General features: G+C 45.6%; 1 protein-coding gene across 2 annotated transcripts in view; it reads right to left on the bottom strand.

Moving 5' to 3' along the window:
* The window catches only part of LOC125545783 (MADS-box transcription factor 51-like), a 41,433-nt gene extending 21,857 nt beyond the window's left edge, over positions 1-19,576 (bottom strand). The window contains exon 1 of one of the 2 annotated variants that reach the window (XM_048709818.1): positions 19,146-19,500. In XM_048709818.1, coding sequence (XP_048565775.1) covers positions 19,146-19,330 — 185 coding nt within the window. In that variant the 5' untranslated portion in view covers positions 19,331-19,500. Of the gene's footprint in view, positions 1-19,145 lie in introns of both variants that reach the window. The other variant, XM_048709817.1, reaches the window with a different exon arrangement.
* Between the last annotated feature and the right edge of the window lie 290 nt (positions 19,577-19,866).

The following is a 19,866-nucleotide window of genomic DNA, read 5'->3' on the forward strand; positions in this document are numbered from 1 at the left end:
TATACAATATCTATGATAAGATGCGACATCATCCTATCGTTATTAATTACGCGATACGTAGACACTTTTAATATAGAGGTAAAGTGACAACGCCAAAGGTGAAGCATCATCAACTTTCCTCATCGGTTATGCCTACATAGAGACAAAAATGTTGTAAAAGCCAAAACATAGTGCCAAAGGTAGGGCACAAAGAGAGACCTTGTCTTGACACACTATAGCTAGCTCATGCCTTTTTCTAATGCTAAATATTCCCCATAGACTAAATTTTCTTGCGATGAGTAATTGGCATAATTGTGTTTGATAGATCTATTATTATTTATTTATTATTATTATTATCAACTTTTGGAATTGGTGCAAGGAGAATTTTAAGCTGGGAGCATATGCTCATGTGAAAGCTTAATGCATATGGGTTACATTCTTGAAGGAGATTAAAATGATTAGCTAAGGTTATGACTATGAACTCATATAGCAATGTCGTTAGCTTCTTGGGTAATCATATGATGGAGTTATTGTATTTTAACAAAATGGGTTACACAAGCATGCACTAATTAATTGCATGAAGTGCTTGATTAATGATGTTAATGTATTCATACTATCGCTTTTTTGTTGGAAATGTTGTATGTATAAGGATATACTAGTTGGCATGCTTGTTATGACGGGATGCTGGATCAAACAACAATTGGTGTTGACTTTGTGGATACTGAAGTTGGAACTTATGTCTACTCACCTGACATACCTAACTTTTCTTTGCGATTGATTATAAAATTTGTAGCATTGCATAACATATGTCTGTGGTAAACTTGAGTGTTATGTGGATGATATGTTAGAATATGCCATAGAGACAATCATAGAGATGATTACATTTCATTGTATCCATGATTTATTAAATGTTGCTTGCATAACATCATTTGTATAGATTGGAAAATATGTGTCTTGTTTGTAATACTCTATGCTTAAATGATTGTTCTAAATTAGTCCCTAGTCAAAATTCATGTGAAGATACATATTAGCATTAGACTAGCACATGTATTGTTTGATGACCCTCCTTCGCGGTCATGGACATAGAGATGTCGAACCAATAATATGAACACATGTTAGGGAACATGGGGTTGGAAAAGCCCAACTTGATACAATGGGAGTGCTTTCTAGTTGTCTCTTTCAGTGAGTACGCTATGCCCTTAGACCTGATATTGTAGCATGTACTTGTGATGTTTAGTGACTTACTTAGAGACTAAAACACTAATCCATAACTGAGTAGTTATAGAGGTTGCTTTTCTTGTTTGTCACATAGCATGTTGTGAGGCATGGTCAATCAAGATGAGATTTTTTGCTGTCTACAATGAGAGAGATAGCTGGCCCCTCGAGTCAATGAATTCCAAAATTCACGGTCGTGCTACTTAAGATTAAAATGCTAACCTAGTAATGGATTTTTAGTCACATGATCAAGAAAGAGCGGTCGAGCCCGAGCTTGACCAATATCGGGAGATAAAGGGAGTAGCAACTACGAAACATTGTGAAGGTTTGTTCGATATGATCTTTATGTGCGATTTTGGGAGTTTGTGCGGTTTTGGGAGTTGGCACACCGTGATAGGAGCATTAGATCATGTCCAAACATGCACGAATAGGGTCGCACACTTAAGGGTTGGAGCCTTACTTGGATTAGGATCTGAATTAGATTGGAAATTGAGTCTTTATGGGCCTCCAATGTAGAAGTCCATTATGGGGACATCTACATAAGGAGAAGGGGCAAATGTTTTAGAGTTAGCCAAATCTTGACTTTTTGAAACCAAGCTGCCACTTCTCGAACGCCAGAAGTCACCAGAGGCATTCCTCCCTGAATGTGTAGATGCCTTGGAGGTGTTGCAAATCTGACACTTGGACGAACCTTACGAGGAAACTGCGAGAAGAAGATACTAAGTCGAGTACACCGCATCGACACGTTACATGGACTCTACTTACGATACGGGCTAGCGCGTCTAGTGGTAAATTCGTGATCTATAATTACATCTTGTTCGGTTTGCGCAGTGGCATGTTTGGTACGAGATTATGCAGGCTACCCCGTTTTCCTACAATGGTCTTATAGAGTCAATGTTGTTAAGTTTTGGATTTGGGTATATAACACTATTTGTATTGGCCGATGTAGTAAATTATACATGATGTCCGTGGATGGATTAGAGGTCCGGTATCCGTGATACTAAATTATGTTTGTGACTCTATATAGTCGCACTAGTTGGATTGGCCATCGATGTAAACTACGAAACGTAAATTCAATTAGTGCACATGAAGATCGACATGTTTGGTCGAATCTGAACAAGATCAGACTAGCTTATGGATTTGTCAGCAATGTATAGTGATCATGTGATTGGGCTCTAAGTTGATTCCCAAGGGTCTTAGTTGGTTTTAAACAACATAGCTAGTTGCATGCAAAGTCAATTGAATGGTCGAATCAAACAATAATCGATATATGATGAAATAAATAAATATGATTCACCAAGTGAAGATAGGCATGGTCGATGGGATTTGTCATTTTCTTTGAGGTTTTGAGCGTTACCACCCACAATGTGCTTTGCCTCGTCAAACCCCGCCAATCGACAATCAGCGGTTAGGATGCCGCAAGGGAGGGCACTACCCCTTCAACCTTTGCAAGGACTAATGCCCCTCTGAACACCTTTTGAAAGCACCCTTTATACCATAGGACATTCTAAAGAGTTGTGGATTCACTTAATACAATATAATGCGATTCTATCTATAACTTGTTTTTGCAGGATTATTGTGTATAGTATAGCCCATTATATATGTGATGCGTGTATGTAATTTTCCATGGCCTATGAGTCATGAGTATGTGACCCAGACTGGAGCCAATGAGCTATCATTAATTGTATTAACGACCTGCGTGTCGGCTTGTAATGATTCCATAATGCTATGTAATTTATTACTAACTGGTAGGAGAAACAAATTATATTAATAGTTGGTGGCACATTGTAGATGGACCATGAAGATGGAGATCATCATGGATAACAGAACCATGGCGATGGAGATCACCATAAGGGTGCCATACTATATATCACAATCATGTGGATGTGGTGGATTTTATTCTTGTTATTTTACTCCTATGCACCCTCACATAGTATCAAGTAAAACTCATGCCCTCCCAATTAAAAGTTACGTTGCACATCTCCTCTAAATTAATGGTGGGTCTACAAATGTAGGGTGCCATTAACTTTCCTTGATTAGATGTGTTCATGTTGAAATACACCCATAGCATTTGTTAACTTGACAAGGTCATCATAATAGTTAAGGACGTTGAGACATTAAGGTTGGCGTTGAGGCATAGAGATGCCACCTAGTAAAACGAGTCATATAGGGATATGATTAGCAAGGTGTTTCTTACCAATTCAATTGTCTTTTAGTAGTGGCGCAAAAGGTCACCAGTAGACTAGTTAATTGTAGGTCTTGAGTTACTCTATCAATAGAGGAATATTGATTTTAGTGGGAGTACATTCAATTAAATTTTCTTAACACCATTGACTATTTGATGGATTTATGTCTGTCAATGATTAATACGTCGACATCTTACAATCGACTGTAGGTCGTGGAAGACAGTAGGGAGAAAGGTGGTGCCGAAGGGATCTCATCTACGATGAAGGTGGCATGGTGGTTTTACCCAGGTTCAAGCCTCCAGATGGATAAAAGTCCTACATCTTGCCTACTAAGCTTTATTGATCAATGAGGGGATTAAAATGATGTATATCTACTTTACGAAAAACTAGATTACATGCAAGTTTCTCCTGGAGTATGATGATCTTTGATGAAGGGACACTCGCCCCCTTTATAGGTTACGGGCGATGGTAATAGCTGTCATTGAGGGATACGATAAGATAATGTGATCCCGCTGTTATAGGGAGTGTATCTCTCATAACTGCCAAAATCTCTAGCTTAGTGCACACATCCTTATCCCTTTGAAGTGTCAGCTCGGTCACAACGAGGTGCAAGACATTGGAATCTTCAGACACCCTTTTGGTTACTTGGTACGCAGGCCATTGAGGCATCCTACTTAGACTAGGTACATGTAGTCAACGAGTAACCCCACCAGTACATGAAATGAATCTATTGTTATGCTTAGTGGATGCGGTGGGGAAAGTATTTTCCACTCCCACTTGCGGAATCTTCCCGTTTGGCTCGACAGAGTGGGAGCCTCAATCTATGTAGTTCCCTTCACCCTTTGTGGTTCAACACGTACCCCCAATCATAATTTTGCTCCAATATTAAGACCAATGTATGGAGACGATATTTGAGGTTGGAAAACGAAGAGTTCTTCACCAAGGAACGGTGTTCATTCAAACTGCTTCCGTTTGCTAGCGCGAATTTTGGGTAGTGGCCTTGGTGTATTTCGATCTAAACCATCACCGGTGCAGGGAGGGCTATAAGAAACCACGAGAGGTTGCTTGCCGAGACTCTTTTCCCTTAGGTTTATCCACCCCCTTTTCTCCTCGCCCCTCTGCCAGAGTGGTAAGTGGCCCATGGACAATGTCGACTCTTGAGCAAGAGGTAGCTACATGAGTTGGTGGACGGTCACCTCCTGAAGGAGCAGAAGGCCATACACTAGTGCTCTACCCTTAGGGAGCCTTCTACTCAGAATAACCCTGACAAATTGGTCATATTTGAAAGATTCTGCCAGTTGGGCCTTTTGATCCCGCCATATGCCTTCATGGGTATCTTGGCCTGGTAACAAATCAAGCTTACCCACCTCAGCCCATTGTCCTTGGCGCTGCTCGCCTTTTTCATGCACCTTTGTAAAGCTTGACTTAGGGTAAGGCCAAACCTCGACATGTGGCGGTACTTCTTCCAGCTCCAGAAGGCCGAAAAAATCATCGCAGATAGGGTGTCTGACACCGCATCATTCCATGTTTGCATGGAGCAACATAGAGATTACATCACCAGACGTTGCCCCCCACTGCCAAATTAGTGGTCAATGTCATTTTATTGTCGGGGCGAATTCAGGGAGGCTCCTTGACCGAGATTCCCGAGTAGAGTTCCAGGCCTACCTCCCTAGGGCAGCTATGTTCTATCGCCCCACTATTGCTAGTAAAGATCTTCATGCCAAGGATGTAACCCGAGACTTCTTGGGGCGCCACATTTTCCTTCGATGTTTGAGGTCTTAAGCTTCATGCACTAGCCAATGCAACTAGGCAACCACATATACACTTCAACACCCTCTCACGTGTGACACGGGAAGTCGACATGTGGATAGACTCACATGTATGGCCCATGAGGCCTATACATGGACACAAAGGGGGCAACAACAATTTTTGGATAAACTACGAAAGCCAGGACTTGAACTAAAGACCTTAGGCTCTGATACCAGGTTAAGCTTTTTGCACTAACCAACACAACCAAAAGTCCGAACTAATGAAAAGGGTTAGAAAATCCACATATACACTTCAACATGAGGATTGCGTAGTTCTCCGATGAAGAAGTGATATCCATTATGATTGATAAGGTTTTACTTGCCTCAACCAAGCGTCATCATACCGAGTGATCCACTTTTAGTCGACCCTTCACTACAGCAAGTTGTACGCACATCTGATCATTCAGATAAGCGTGGAGTTCCCTCCATGTTTGGCCCGATGGCTGGAGCATATCGGGCGCACAACTGCCACCACTTGGCACTGGCCGAAACCAAGGAGAAATTTCTCACTGGGAGCTTAGGGGTTCTGAGGCTAGAAACCCCTAACTCGGAAATGAGGAAGAGGAGGGATGAGCCTAACCCCACGAAGCTCCCTCTGAAGCACCCTTGCAGTGGTAGAAAAGGGATAATCCAACTAACGGTGATCCCCCTTTTTGGGTTAATGCTCTTTCACTGGTGGACTTCGGTCTTATTTTTCCTATGGAGCCCTGGTTCCAGTGGATAGCATTTTGGAGGCGATGACATTGTGATCCCTCCCACAATCCAACGGTGACCCGATCAATAAGGTCTGACTCGGATAGCTGGGAGGCTCATCAAGGCTAGATGAGGACGAGCTCCGGTTATAGGATTTACATGCGGGTCTTCCCACCAAGGTGGATGATACAAATGGCTTGCCATCCTTACCATGTGCTAGGGTGATACTTTTCTTGGCTAGTTAAACATTAACCTCCTCGTATGTACAACTGTCTCTGTTGGGGTCTCGCAAGTCAAGGCGAGATGGGGCCGACCTAAGGGGTGTCAGATTTGAAGGCCAAGTAGCTTTTCTGAGAGCAAGATAATGTTTGGCTTGGCTCGCACACCCAACTCATGGAGCGTCGATTGGCCATTGTGTGGTAAAAAGCGTCGCGTTGCGTTGGTCCAGGAGGCACATTAGGAAAGGGAAAACATTGGTACGGTAGAGATTGTCTTTTCCCCTAAGAGGTCCTTGGTGGCGACTGACCTGTCACTACGGTCCGTGTATGAAGACTATGGCAACTTCTTGTCTCGAGCGGGGTTGCAAATGATGCCCCGAGGGACCTTAATGACATTGGGAATCCATGATAGATTTACGACTCTTGTGTTGCCTTCATGTGCGAGATGGTGACACGGGAAGTGAGTTTGGGAAACAAGAAAGCAGTCGCTGAAGTTTTGTCCTACATCACCGACAGCTTCCTTGTGGTTAATCCATCAACGATATGGGACCTTTCCTAAGGGTTTTGAGTAATTGCTACTTCCTTTGTGGGGAGACTTGACCCCTGACAACCATGGAGGATGTTCCGGCCTCTGGGCGGCTCAAGTTTATAGGCTCTTCACCTATAACACCAAACATACATCACAAAAACTAGGGGAAACAACACCAAATTTCCTCTGCTTTCTAAGTCTTGAGTTGACCGTTGACACCTTTCTAGCTCTAGGACGCTTAGCTTAAAGGTGGAGTCCTTTTAGGGTTGACGGTTGCTTGTTGATTTTTAGATTTATGAACACGTTGCAATGTCCAAGTCGACTCCTAGGTCGCAACAGGGCTCTCATATCTGCTTGTTATACTTAGTTTGGTCTTTACAATGAGCTTCCATGCAATACATCTTACCGTGTCACTATTGGATACCTAGGGATACCACTTTTCTAAGTGAAGGCAACAACGAGGAATAATGGTAGGGTACCACAAGGACTTTCTATTCCTTCCTGAATCCCAAGCAATGGTGAGGCCACAACAACCTTAATGTTTGCAAAAAAGCTTATCATGGCAATGCCCTAAGCAATTTTACAAAGGCTAAAGCAGGTCTGGATTTAATGGGAAGTGCAAAGATCATGACTAGGATACTTGGGTGTTTTGTCCAATGGACCAAATCTGAGGAAATGGAGACGAAGGGCTAACAGTGGAGGTTCAAGAAGTCCCTTGTGACGCGAATTCCCCTTTGCCATATGGATTCCCTATGAACCTAGTTACGCACGAGGCAGTTCATCATGGTTCTCCTGTCGAGGAAAGATGTCCTTGTGTTAAGACAAGTGTCGTTGCAAGTGTTGAAGTGTGGATTACCTAACCCTTTCCATCAGTTCAGACTTTATGTTGCATTAGCTATTGCATGAAGCTTACCATGGTATCAGAGCCGTAGGTCTCAAGTTCGAGTCCTGGCTTTCATAATTTATTGAAAAATTTGATGTTCCCCCCTTTGTGTCCATGTAAAGGGCTCTTGAGCCATACCTCTGAGTATATTCACGTGTTGACTTCCCGCGTCACATGTGAGAGGGGGTGTTGAAGTGTATATGTGGATTTCCTAGCCATTTCCATCAGTTCAAACTTTTGGTTGCGTTGATAGTGCATGAAGCTTAACAAGTACTAGGGTGGGATGAGGTGCATTCCATAAGAGGGGCAGGTGAGAACTTTTTTTGGCTGGCGGGGCCTAAGGTCTTACATCACGTGAATTGTTAAGGGGGGATGATGTCTAATGCCTTAGTTTTCCTAAGGGTGCTCCCACTTTTATTACCTCTACCCTAAGGTCTTCAAGTCTTCTTTTTCATCAAAGTCGACTCGGGCTCAAGTTTGGGTGTTGGGGTGATTCCCCAAGGTCCGCCTGAGTCGACATTGAGACACACCACCCATTCTTCAAGTATATTGCCATCCTTGGTCGCCACACCAAGGTTCTTATGGCAACAACCGGCAGCCTCCATGCATCCCTAGAGCATGATGGCCCCCTTCGGCATAGGAATCTTGCGACGAGCGTGCGCATAGTTTGACATGACAATTAATTTCAGTAGTGTCAGCCATCAAAGTATGGCCTTGAATGTTGTCTTGTAGTCCATACCCTCAAAGAAATGGACAAGGTAACATGTCTAATAGTCTGGGCAGAAGATCTGCAGACTTACATGGAAGAATTGCCTAATTGACTTGATTGACGTCCTTGGGATTTACAGATCGTCACATGCTTAAGTGATGAAGATGCTAAGTAAACTCCCTATGTCTACGAGCACCAGGGTGACGCTCTAGTTAGCGAGCACTGGGGTGAGAAACTAAAGGGAAACACCCGAGCTGAGTTAAGTCCCAGGCTGTCCTCTTGGTCGAAGGTGATGGTGGTGTCCGACCATTAGTAGCTGCTTTTGGGATGGGGATGATGGCCAACAGTTGCCTTTCGACAACCTTGTACAACTTTCTAAACATGTCGAACATGGAGTTACCAAATATATGGTCCAGAATGCATTCTAGGAAGGGGTCAGTGCCACCAGTTCATGTGAACTTTTTCTCTACCGAGTGGTCATTGTGGTGTGATCCCAACCTAGACGAGCCCAAGCGCTTTCCGATGATGAGTTTATGGCCTCTTTGGCATCCACGTCCTTCCATGCCCACTTGAGGAAGGAATTCATCGATTATGGCCTAGCCTTGGTTAGGTTGGCATTGTAGGCGGTGGAAGCTAACCACCCCTCTGAATCCGTAGATAAACGAGTAATCAAGAATCCATGGGATAGTATGGCGGGTGCTGAAAAAACATTGGATGAAGTCCCACAGTGGATCCTCATCTCCATGTTGGACATATGACATAGTTTGTTCCACGAGTAGATTTATCATCGAGGGAGGTGCGTCAACTAATCTCTAACGGTCCCCTTAAGGATTGCCACAAAGGTATTTTGACATCACCACCACCAGCTGCTTCAATAATTGTGGTGTAAGTCTTAAGAAACTCTTTTATGATTGGTAGTTCCATCGAAACGCTTGACGGTGTAGACGCAGAAACCCTTCGTCTGTAGGACAACCCAAAGTTCTTCCGTCGGGGCTAGGCATCCGTGAATTTTCCACCTTAGTGATCGACCACGCCTCAAGGAGTCTGAACTGCTAGAGCTTCCCATAGAGCGATGAGAGGATGATGACATGCAAAGCCTCCCACACGAATATTCGAGATAGGTGAAGGGACTCACATGAGCTCCTCTGTGTGTTGGCTTAGGGGGTGTAACAGGTGACCTCATGGCGATCGCGTGTTCCCAACTTAGCTTTCAACGAATAGATGAATGGACATGCTTGTTTGTTCCTCACTAGAGAGCGAGAACTCGACCTTCAAACATGTCACAAACAAAACATCACTTGGTGAATTTTGGCATGTGAATCTACCTCCTGGCTTTTTCCTTTTTGAATGCATTGACTTTATTGGATTTTATTTGGATATTGGGTGAATGACTTGGTAATTTGGCAAGCTCTCTCCATGGAACCATGAACTTTTCTCAGACCATTTTGATCTCAAGCAAATTATTAGGGTGTATCTTTAAACCCTAATGCCACCATATTAAAACCATGATTCCATTTCTGACCATTACAAAGAAAACTTCTTTTCCTTTGCTCCTATGATTCTCCAATCACTAGCATAGCCTATATGATATATAGAAAGCCCACTCCCACAAAAATATTGATGTCATTTTGCAATATTTCTCATTATTAAATATCCCTTTCATGTCCATTATCGCTTCCTAAATTTAAAGTATATTTCTATGCCTTAAAAAATTATTAGGCCAACTCCAGCGCGCGACCCCATCCTGTCCGGGTGCGTCCGTTTCGAGCAAAACGGACATACTAGACGGCCCAGCGTGCGGACACAAATGGACTTTTGTCCGTTTTCTGTCCGTTTTCGACCCATCCCTAGCCCAAGTTTGGGCCGACTTTGAGGTGAAACGGACAGCGCGCGGACGGGCAGGACGCGTGCGCTTGTCCTCCCCTGGCCCGCCCGTCGGTGGCACAAGCCTCCCCTTTTCTATCCACTCCCCATTCCCCCTCCGCCGAGCGCTCCAGCCGCACCCCCGCCACTCTTGTCCCTCGCTGCCGCCGCTGCTGCCATTGTCGTTTGTGCAGCTCGGACGCGCGCTCGCCCAGCCCCCTTTCCCTCGACACCCCCGAGCTACCCAATCACGGCCACCTGATTTGCACACTCGGTGGTCGGATTTGGAGCGGATCCGGCCGGGCTTGAGCTCACCCTGCCATGGGAGGCCGCGTCGTGCCATGGACTGGTCGGGCACCGGGTCGGAAGGCCCCGACAAGGCTGCAAGGCTGCATGCAGGTACTGACTCCGCCTCTAGCCGCTCGGATCTACACTGCGGCGGTTTGTCGACAGATACACGAACGGCCATCGGCCGGGCTCGTTGCTAGCCCAAAAGCTCGTCAGCGCACCGTTGCCACTCATTAAGTGCGACGACTGCCCAAAGAAGGTCTTGCGCCGCGTGTCTACAACGCCACAACATCCCGAATGAGTGTTCATCAAGTAGTCAACCGATGGGGCATGTGCTACTTAGCTTCAGTTGTGCTCTCGGATTTGACTAGTTGTGCTAATTTGAATTTTTATTGTGTAGAATGGATGCAACTTTTGGTATTGGGAAGAAGAGTACATCGATATATTGATAGAGCTCAATTTAGTAGATGTTCATGCACTTTTAGCTAGAATAGAGGCTAGACATGAGACTAAATGCGAGGAAGCAACGTCTACTTCTTTAGACTCGAAGAAGAAAGAAGCACGCAAGATCGAGCCTCCGCAGATCAACAATGAATGCATCGAGAAGGCACCAATCCAACTTAAGGGAGCAGTTATGGAAGTTGGTTATCTTCTAAAATGTCTTCTTGTGGTTCTTGTTTTCTTTGGTCTTGCTTTTGTAGTCAAAATTTGGTGATGTAGTTCCATGTATCAAGAATCAATGATGAAAATAAAAGATATGTGCTTGAAAAGAAAAATGTATGCGGACGGGATGCGGCCGAAATGCGACCATGTGTTGGGCGCACGGTCGGCATATCCCAGGAAAGGCCCGGACACGACCCCATTGCCCTACCCAAACAGACAGAATCCGGGCAAAATGGACGTTTGTTTGGGGTCGTGTGCTGGAGTTGGCCTTAAACATTATGGACATGATCTTTATCCCCACATTGTCATCTAGTAAAATTCTCAACTTCATTTGAGCTGGGAAAATATCGTTTTTCCTATTTTTGTAAACGCCTATTTGATAACCCTTCCAAAGCAACTACCCTTCCTATTGCTTGGAAAATTTTGAGATTATCCTTGGACCCTATCGTAGTCATATGATGCCTAGATCCACCAAGCATGACCCGACCTTGCTTTAATTTTGAGCAGAGCATCCAAAAATTCCTCTCCGGCCTAATTAGCACCTTGTGAAGGAAGTGCCTTTGCCTATGATGCCTTTGGCCTAAGATTTTTACACAATGATAACCTTCCCAAATGGTTCACCTGAGAGGAAGATTGGATCCAAGACTAGGCAAGCGTATGATTTTCCTATGAATATTTTCTTTGACTCTTACAATTGGGTTCTTTTCCCGATTGGATTACTCTGACACACTCTTTTTGACCAATGAGGCAGACATGTTGCGACTAAGTTTGGAAACAAAGAGAGAGTCTTATTGATCCAATCGGCTTACTTGAACTTTTTAGATAAGAAAGAAAGAAAGACAAGTGAAGGATTTGCACCCACTGGGTTGAACATTGGAGGTAACACCGGCAACAACTTTAGTGCAAATTAACATCAAGTGAACTGCAATCGGATCAAAGGGGAAAATCCTCGAGCGAGGTGTGGCATCCGAGTATGGTGTAGCCCCTGAATGCGGCTTGAATCGACGGATGGAGTAGCCCTCGAGTGCGGCATAATCTCGAGTCCCAAGTGAAGAACACTACTTTGATTTTCTTTTGCATGAATACCAAAAAACACTTAGTTGAAATAATTCGGAGACAATAAATACAAAACTTAACGTTTTATTCATCAAGACAGACTAGGCACAAGTTTGTGAAACAAAAATTATGTACAACTTAAGTAAAGAAACGGCAGAGGAGATCAACATTCCACACCCTTGGTTCTCCAGTCTTCCTATTAAGGTGATACGATCGGTAAGCACCATTCTTCAACACCTTGGAGATGATGGATGGCCCTTCCCATAGAGGGGCTACCTTCTGTTCCATTTGAGGATCCAATCGGAGGACGAGATCACCTTCACTTAATGCACGCCCATGCACCTGCTGCCTGTGTTATCGACATAGGTTATGCTGGTAGACATGGATTGGACAAGGGCTAGCTCGCGTTCCTCCTCGGGGATATCGAGGCCATCCTATTGCGCTACTTTAGCTTCCGGTTCATTATAAAATTTCACCTAGGGTGAATCATGAATAAGATAACTCGTCATATCTGCTTCGCTCCGTAGAGCATGCAAAACGAAGTTACTTTGGTGGAACGATTGGGAGTAGTTCTTAGGCCCCATAAAACATATGGTAATTCTATGACCCAAGCGCCTACTCAATGTTCCAAGTCTCTCAACAATCGTGGCTTCAAGCCTTTGAGTATCATTCCACTGGATCAGTTCAACTTTTCCATTAGTCTGCGGGTGCGCTATTGAAGCAAAGTCAACCCGAGTGCCTTGGGACCAACAAAATTCTTTAAATTCATCTGAGTCAAAATTAATACATCATTTTTTTATGATGTTGTGAGGTATACCGAGGCAATAAATCATCTCTTTCATAAACTTGATGGATGTCTTGGATTCCAGTTTCTTGATAGGCATAGCTTCAATCCACTTGGTAAATTTGTTGACTGCCACCAATAAATGACTAAAGCCACCTTATGCCATTCTCAGCGGCCCAGTCATGTCTAGATACCAAACTGCAAACGACCAAGTAAGCCAAATGGTCTTCAGCTCGGAAGCTAGCTTATGAGGCTTGTTGGTGTGAAACTGGCAATCTGTGCACTTCTCCACTATGTCTTGAGCATCAACATGAGCAGTTAACCTGAAGAAACCAGCTCGGTATGCTTTTGTTACCAAGGCCCGAGAGGGCGCGTCGTGATCTCATGTACCCGAGTAGATTTCTTCCAGGATTTGTCTTGCTTCTTCTAGGGGACACAACGCTGATGCACTCATGTAACACTTTCTTTATATAGTTCACCATTCATAACAGTATAAGCCTTGGAGCGACGCACAATCTGCGGTACATAATGCAACTCTAGCCCTTCAATTTTTTTCTCAAGCTTCCTGACTGCAGTGCAATATGTTGCCATTGAGGGGCTACGAACATCCCAATCTTTCATCACCTGGTTAACAACTAGGTCTAAGTCCCCATAAACCAGCAAACGGTCGATACTAAGTGAAATAGCCATGCGTCGACCATACATCAAAGCTTCATACTCGGCCTCGTTGTTTGAGGGTGTAAACGGACTTTGGGGCACGCAACTGAGTTTATTGCCTTTTCGGGAAATCAAAACCACTTCAACCCCCATGCCAGCTAACATCTTGGAACCATCGAAAAAACATGATCCCTTGATCCGACTGGATTTGGGCGAGTGGGTGCTGGGCTTCATTCCAGCCGGCAGCGAAATTTGCAAGGGCTAGATTTAATTGCTTTCTTAGCTTCAAATTTGATGTCGTGAGGCAACAATTCTATGGCCCACTTCGTCACTCAGACTGTCGCATCCCGGTTGTTTAAGATTTCTGACAATGGTGCATCGCTTACGATTGTGATCGAGTGCTCTTGGAAGTAATGAACCAACTTCTTTGCAGCAAGGAAAACACCATATACAAGCTTCTGATAATGCAGGTACACTGCTTGGAAGGGGTTAAAAAACTTCATAGTAACGGGCCTTTGAACTTTCAGAGCATTTCCTTCCTCTTCATGCTTGACTGTAAGCACGATGCTAACTACCTGATTGGTTGCTGCAATGTATAAGAGCAGAGGCTCTTTTTCACTCGACACGGCTAATACTGGTCTAGTGTACAATAACTTCTTCAAATCTTTGAAAGTTGCCTGAGCTTCATCTGTCCAATTGAATTTATCAAATTTCTTCATCAGTCGATACAGAGGCAAAGCTCTCTCATCGAGTCTGGAAATGAACCAACTGAGGGCCGCGAGACAACTAACCAACTTCTAGAAGTCATGAATCTTTACCTTGCGTTTGTCTCGCGAGTATGCACTATAGTGAGGATGAAGCCAAGCTATTTCTTCGTCAACTGACTTGCATTAATCTTCGGAGAAATGACGCGGGTATTCCTGACGGGTTTAGCCTTCATATCCAAATGAAGCTTGTGCTGAGAAAGTTTCTTTTGAATACCAAGCATGTCAGAAGGTTGTCATGCGAAGATGTCCCAGTTCTCATAGAGGAACTGGATGAGCTCGTCTTCCTATCTCTTATCTATGCCCTTCGCCACATTTACGGTCTTGGTTGCGTCAGTCGGATGAACTTGCAACTTCTGGGTATCATGGGAGACTGAAAGGCGGCCTCTGACATTGGCTTCTTGGTAGATAAGTCACTAGGATCGGCTAATTTCTATATTCATCGAGTTCTACCTCTGCCATCTACTCATCCACAATGACAAAAACCGCGCTGCATGCAATTTTCAGCTCTCTTCCTATCCCCAATGATGGTTATAACTCTGTTCGAACCAGGCATCTTTAATTGAGATAAACATAGCATGGCTTGGCCATGAACCTCGCATACGCTGGCTGACCAAGAATCACAAGATGGACACATTGGAAATCCACCACTTCAAAAATCATAATTTCTTTCCGAAAGTTTTGGGGTTGCCAAACACCACTTCCAGGGAAATTTGTCCGAGTGATTGGGCCTCCTTTCCTGGGATGACACACGAACTCACATCTGACTAACGCTGACAAATGAATGCCCATCTGCTGCAAGGTGCTAGTGTATATGATATTCTGGCGGTTGCTGCCGTCCATGAGGACGTTTATCAGTTGATACCCATTAACAAGTGGACTGAAAATCAATGCCTATCGACCCGAAGTCGGGACATGAGCTGGATGATCCGACTAGTCAAATATAATGGCGTTTTCGACCAGTTCAAGTACTTGGGTAGTGCTGGCTTAACTGCATTGACCTCTCCCGTTTGACGCACTTGAGCACCCGCTTGCACTCGGATCTGCAAAGATCAAGAGTACACCATGCTCTCTTGGAAATCCACCTACTAGAGCTACGTCATCGTCATCCTCCTCCTTTTCTTTGCTCTCCGATGGCATTAACTTGTTAGACAACATTTTAATCAGCACCAGCACTGCTGAGTGGTGTGCTTGGGAAGAACAAGGTTTCCTTCTGCATCCTTAGTGACACGAATCTGACATGGTTTGTCCAATATTTCTTCGTCTGAATCTTCCTTCTTACTAGGCACCCACTCTTTCTTTTGACCCTTGCCCTTGTTCTGATTAGTAAAGGCAACAAACTCAATGCTTGCACTTATTATTGTTATGATTATTGTTGTCATTACCACGATTCTGGCTCGAGTGGTTGTTGTTGTCACTAGCTCATCCTTTATTATTGTTGTCATTATTATTGTTGTCACTCTTCTCGACCAAATTGGGCGCACACAGCATCCGCAAATGGCCCCCAATCGCGAAAATGCAAGTGTGCCTTGCTCGACTGTAACCAAGACAGGGCTCCATCGATGAAGTACATCGTGGCACAGCTAACCCAAGTATCCGGACTCAAAGTGCACACACGAAAATAAGCCTCGCACTTAAGCTGCCAAGCTCTAGGCCCATCACCATCGAACAATGGAAAATCAAAACGAGGTGGTGGTGGAAACCGATGATACCCAAAACTCCTGTCTGCCATGAATGAACTCTCTCCGATGTGGAGCTGAGAATCGAGCGTACCCGTGACCGGAGGTGCCCTAGGGGTTTGTTCCCTCGGTGACATCCCCCGGTGATCTGAAGTCCTGCCGTGGCCAGTAGGCCCGTGGCCGTCGCCACCGCGAACCAAAAGGTGGTCGCTGGGTCGGGGAAGGCGCGCGTCCGCCACTTGTGGAAGCAGGGAAGGCAGGTCGGCGGTTGCTGGAAGGAGAGGAGGCAAATCCGCGAGGCGGACCGGCTGCACCAGATCCTTCTCCCGTGCCGGTGCCGGGTCTTGCGCCAGCGTGGGGGCCGGCCGCATCTCCTTGAGTTTCTGCCGCAATTCGCCCACCTCGGCGCGCAGATCGCCCACCGATCGCTCAATTGCCGGTCTCCACCCTTGGAGTTCGAGAACCACCGGGTGGATCTCGCTGATCTGAGCTGACATAGCGCTGATGGCCGCCGTCAGATCCGCCGGAGCTTTGTTGGTTTCCTCCATGGTTGTTGCCTTGCCGTGGCGAGTCTGGATAATGGAGGGAAATTGGCCTGCCAGTGTTTGGTGGTGGGTGGGAAAGGCTGCTGATACCAAATGTTACGCTCTCGATCTAAGGTTCAGGATAATTCCTCGATTACAGACTGAATTTCCGGATACAAGCTAGGGTTCTAGGGAAGAAGGAAGGGGAATTGGGGGTAGAAGGAAGCCAGCCGCCGCCTGTGTCTTGTTCCAGCCTGCCTCCCTCTCCACGCTCGCAGGTACATAACCCTCTCGATCAGCGAGTGACCCAGCTATGGGCCGGGTACCGCTCACTCCCCTTGCGAGCCCGCGTCGGTCGGCCATGGGCCTCAATCTCAGCCTGGGCCTTGGTCGTAGAAGTAGCAGCGCCTGGTGTAGCTGATGTAGTAGGAGGGGCCATAACATGATGGCTATAAATGACATGGCAATTACTTATAGCCATCAGCTGGCTATATTATTAACCATGCTCTAATTGCTGCAAGGAATCTATATATCCTCGCCTTCGGGTCATTTGAGGGGCTTGTAAGTGGCAAAATATCAAGTACATGCTTGGTCGCTTCCCTTCGGGTTCTCCATGAGATCAGAGGCCGACATGCGCATTAATAGCTATGCTTGCATGTTTATGATAACCTACGAATTATCAGTTATGATGATTATGAATAGTAAGCCAGTTCGCTCTGAACTGAGGCGATATGGCCTGCCGCGTATCAAGAACCTGGCATGTGCAAGTCACTTTTTTGCCTATCACTCCGCTGGATTCAGCATGTCTCTTAGAGCAAGTACAATAAGGTGACATAAGCAGGCTATAATGAATAGAATATTATATCTTTGCTTAGTTGAAGAAGAGAGAGAAAAGAAGCGGGCTCTTGGTTAGTAGCCGACTACAACACGAGACCCAAGACACTTTGTGAGGATATGAGGTGGGCCAACTATTAATAAAGTAGTACACATTTAAAACTTACTATTGTACATGTCGGCTATGAGTTTGGCTCTAGATGACATGGCAACTCCTTGTAGCCGACCGTTGGCTGTATTATTAACCATGCTCTTAGGCTTTCTCTCGCCAGGAGTGGGAGCTGGCGAGCTATGTATAGCTAGCACGGCTCAGTTCGTCAATGCCACCTGGCCCACCACCCTATCCTCTGACGGGCCCACGTGGGTAGCACCGACTAGGTCGCCCAAGATCGTTTGTGGCATGCTTTCCAGCAAGGTATTGCGGTGCCCCCCTATCCCCCTCCCCCCGTCCTATATAAGGGGAGGACCAAGGCCGTGCAAAAGGTTCGCAACTTTGAAGAAGATAGAAGAGTAGTTCATAAATGAGGAGAGGGAGAGAGAGAGAAAGAGAGAAAGAGAGCTCATCATGTAATCCATGATACATAAAAGGAAAAACTCAAGTAGGGCATAGGGTAGTACACCATTTTGGTGGCCTGAACCTGGGTACAAAAAACTTTGTGTCTTGGTTTGAAAACTTTCGGAGTGTTTTAGCCCCTGAACAAACAGAAATGGGGATCCCCACGATATTTGGCATCGACGCATCCAACCTCGACAGGACCATACTATTCATCAAACAATGTTTTTTAATATAGTTTTGCTTTTGTCATTTTTGCCACAAATACCACAAATGTCATTTCTTCATTAAACTTCATACACAAGTATATAGGTTGACTATGTATGTTACAAAAAAAAGTAAATTTATATTGTATCTAGTTTTTCTTTTTGAATTTAATATTCATAAAAAGTGTGTGGAACCATGTTTACCAAATCAGCGTCCAAATTTGTATCACAACTACGGTCTTCAATTAGTGTTTTGAGGGTGCATGCGCATAAGCATCTACCTTATGTTCGGTGTTTCTATCTATTACTCTCTCTGCCCCATAATATAAGATATTTTTGCAAGCTAACATAGCTTGTAAAATTGTCTTATATTGTGGGACGGAGGGAGTAAAAAATAAAATAGTTGTTGTCTGTCTTACTTCAAGTAATGATTTTCAGTTAAACTCAACAGTATAGGCCCGACGTTTAACTTCTGGTGATTCGACTCTAGGCATCTGGCGACCGCGAAATTCGTCTCCTTTCAAGGAGGACGCGCAAACAAAAATCATAATCACCATGCGGGATTGCGGGCGGCATGCGCTGGTTGACCATGCAGGAGCCAACAAAAGGCAACAGGCTCAAGCGTCGTAGGCGGAAGAATACGAACACGCGGTCCACGCCATTGGAGAAGCTTCCCCGGGTCAGTACAAGACCACGCTTTTCTCTCCAACGAAGCAAAAGCAGAACACCTGCCCCTGCTCATGCTCATGCAAGGTGGTGGTACCAATACTAGCAATGCACAGATAAGAAACCAGGATGCTAAGCAGGTCCGTGCAAGGTGGAAAGCCTGCGGGAGATTGTCTCGAGCATCTGGCGTGCGCGCGCAGAGCAGCCGTATGCTGCGCTACTACGAGAGGCTAAGGGGAAAACAGATTGAAATCGGAGCAAATCTACCGAGCGCACGCCGCGGATTCTGTCGGGCGAATTGGAGCACTAGCGTGGCGTAAATGAGTGCAGAGGAGTAAGTAATTTGAGCAGGTAAATAAGAGCGCGGTGGCGAGGGGAGAGCATGCACCTGGAGGAGGCGTACTCGTAGAGCTTCCCGGCGGGGGAGAAGACGAGCAGCGCGACCTCGGCGTCGCAGAGGACCACGAGCTCGAACGCCTTCTTGAAGAGCCCCGCGCGGCGCTTGGAGAATCGCACCTGCCGGCTCGTCCGGTCCTCGATCCGCCGCAGCTCCACACGCCCGCGCCGCGCCATCCCACCAGTCTCCTCTCCTCCGGCCGCCGCTCGTCTCTCGCTCTGTTTTTGTATCTCGGTGGTTGCTAGGGGTAACGGAGTGTGACGGGGCGGTGCGAGGCGGGGAGGGGAACTCTGACTCGGGTCCGCCACCGTGGGGGAGGAGGGGTGAACGGGACGGGTCGCGGGGGTGAGTGACGTGGGGTAAAAATGTGCTTGACGGGTCGCTGTACATCCTGTGCTCCCAAGCAGCTGCATACCCCCACCAATGGGAATCGAGAACGTCGGTATCCCCTGGGGCTTTTTGCTACGCCTACGCGCACACAGTAACATTTTATTCAGTTCCTTCGCGTGGCATGACTGGCTAATTATTTTTCTAATAATATAATATAATGGGATTCCCGACGAATATACACTTGTCCCACTTTTTAATCCACCCACTCATGTGGGTGGTGTGCGTGTCAAGCAGAAAAAGACGCTGCAAGGTGGGTCTAGATCCCTGGGAGATCCAATAGACGATGATTCTCTTATAAAGCTCATCAATCAATGAAATGGAG

This window comes from Triticum urartu, chromosome 3, assembly GCF_003073215.2.
Source record: "Triticum urartu cultivar G1812 chromosome 3, Tu2.1, whole genome shotgun sequence".
Taxonomy (NCBI): domain Eukaryota; kingdom Viridiplantae; phylum Streptophyta; class Magnoliopsida; order Poales; family Poaceae; genus Triticum; species Triticum urartu.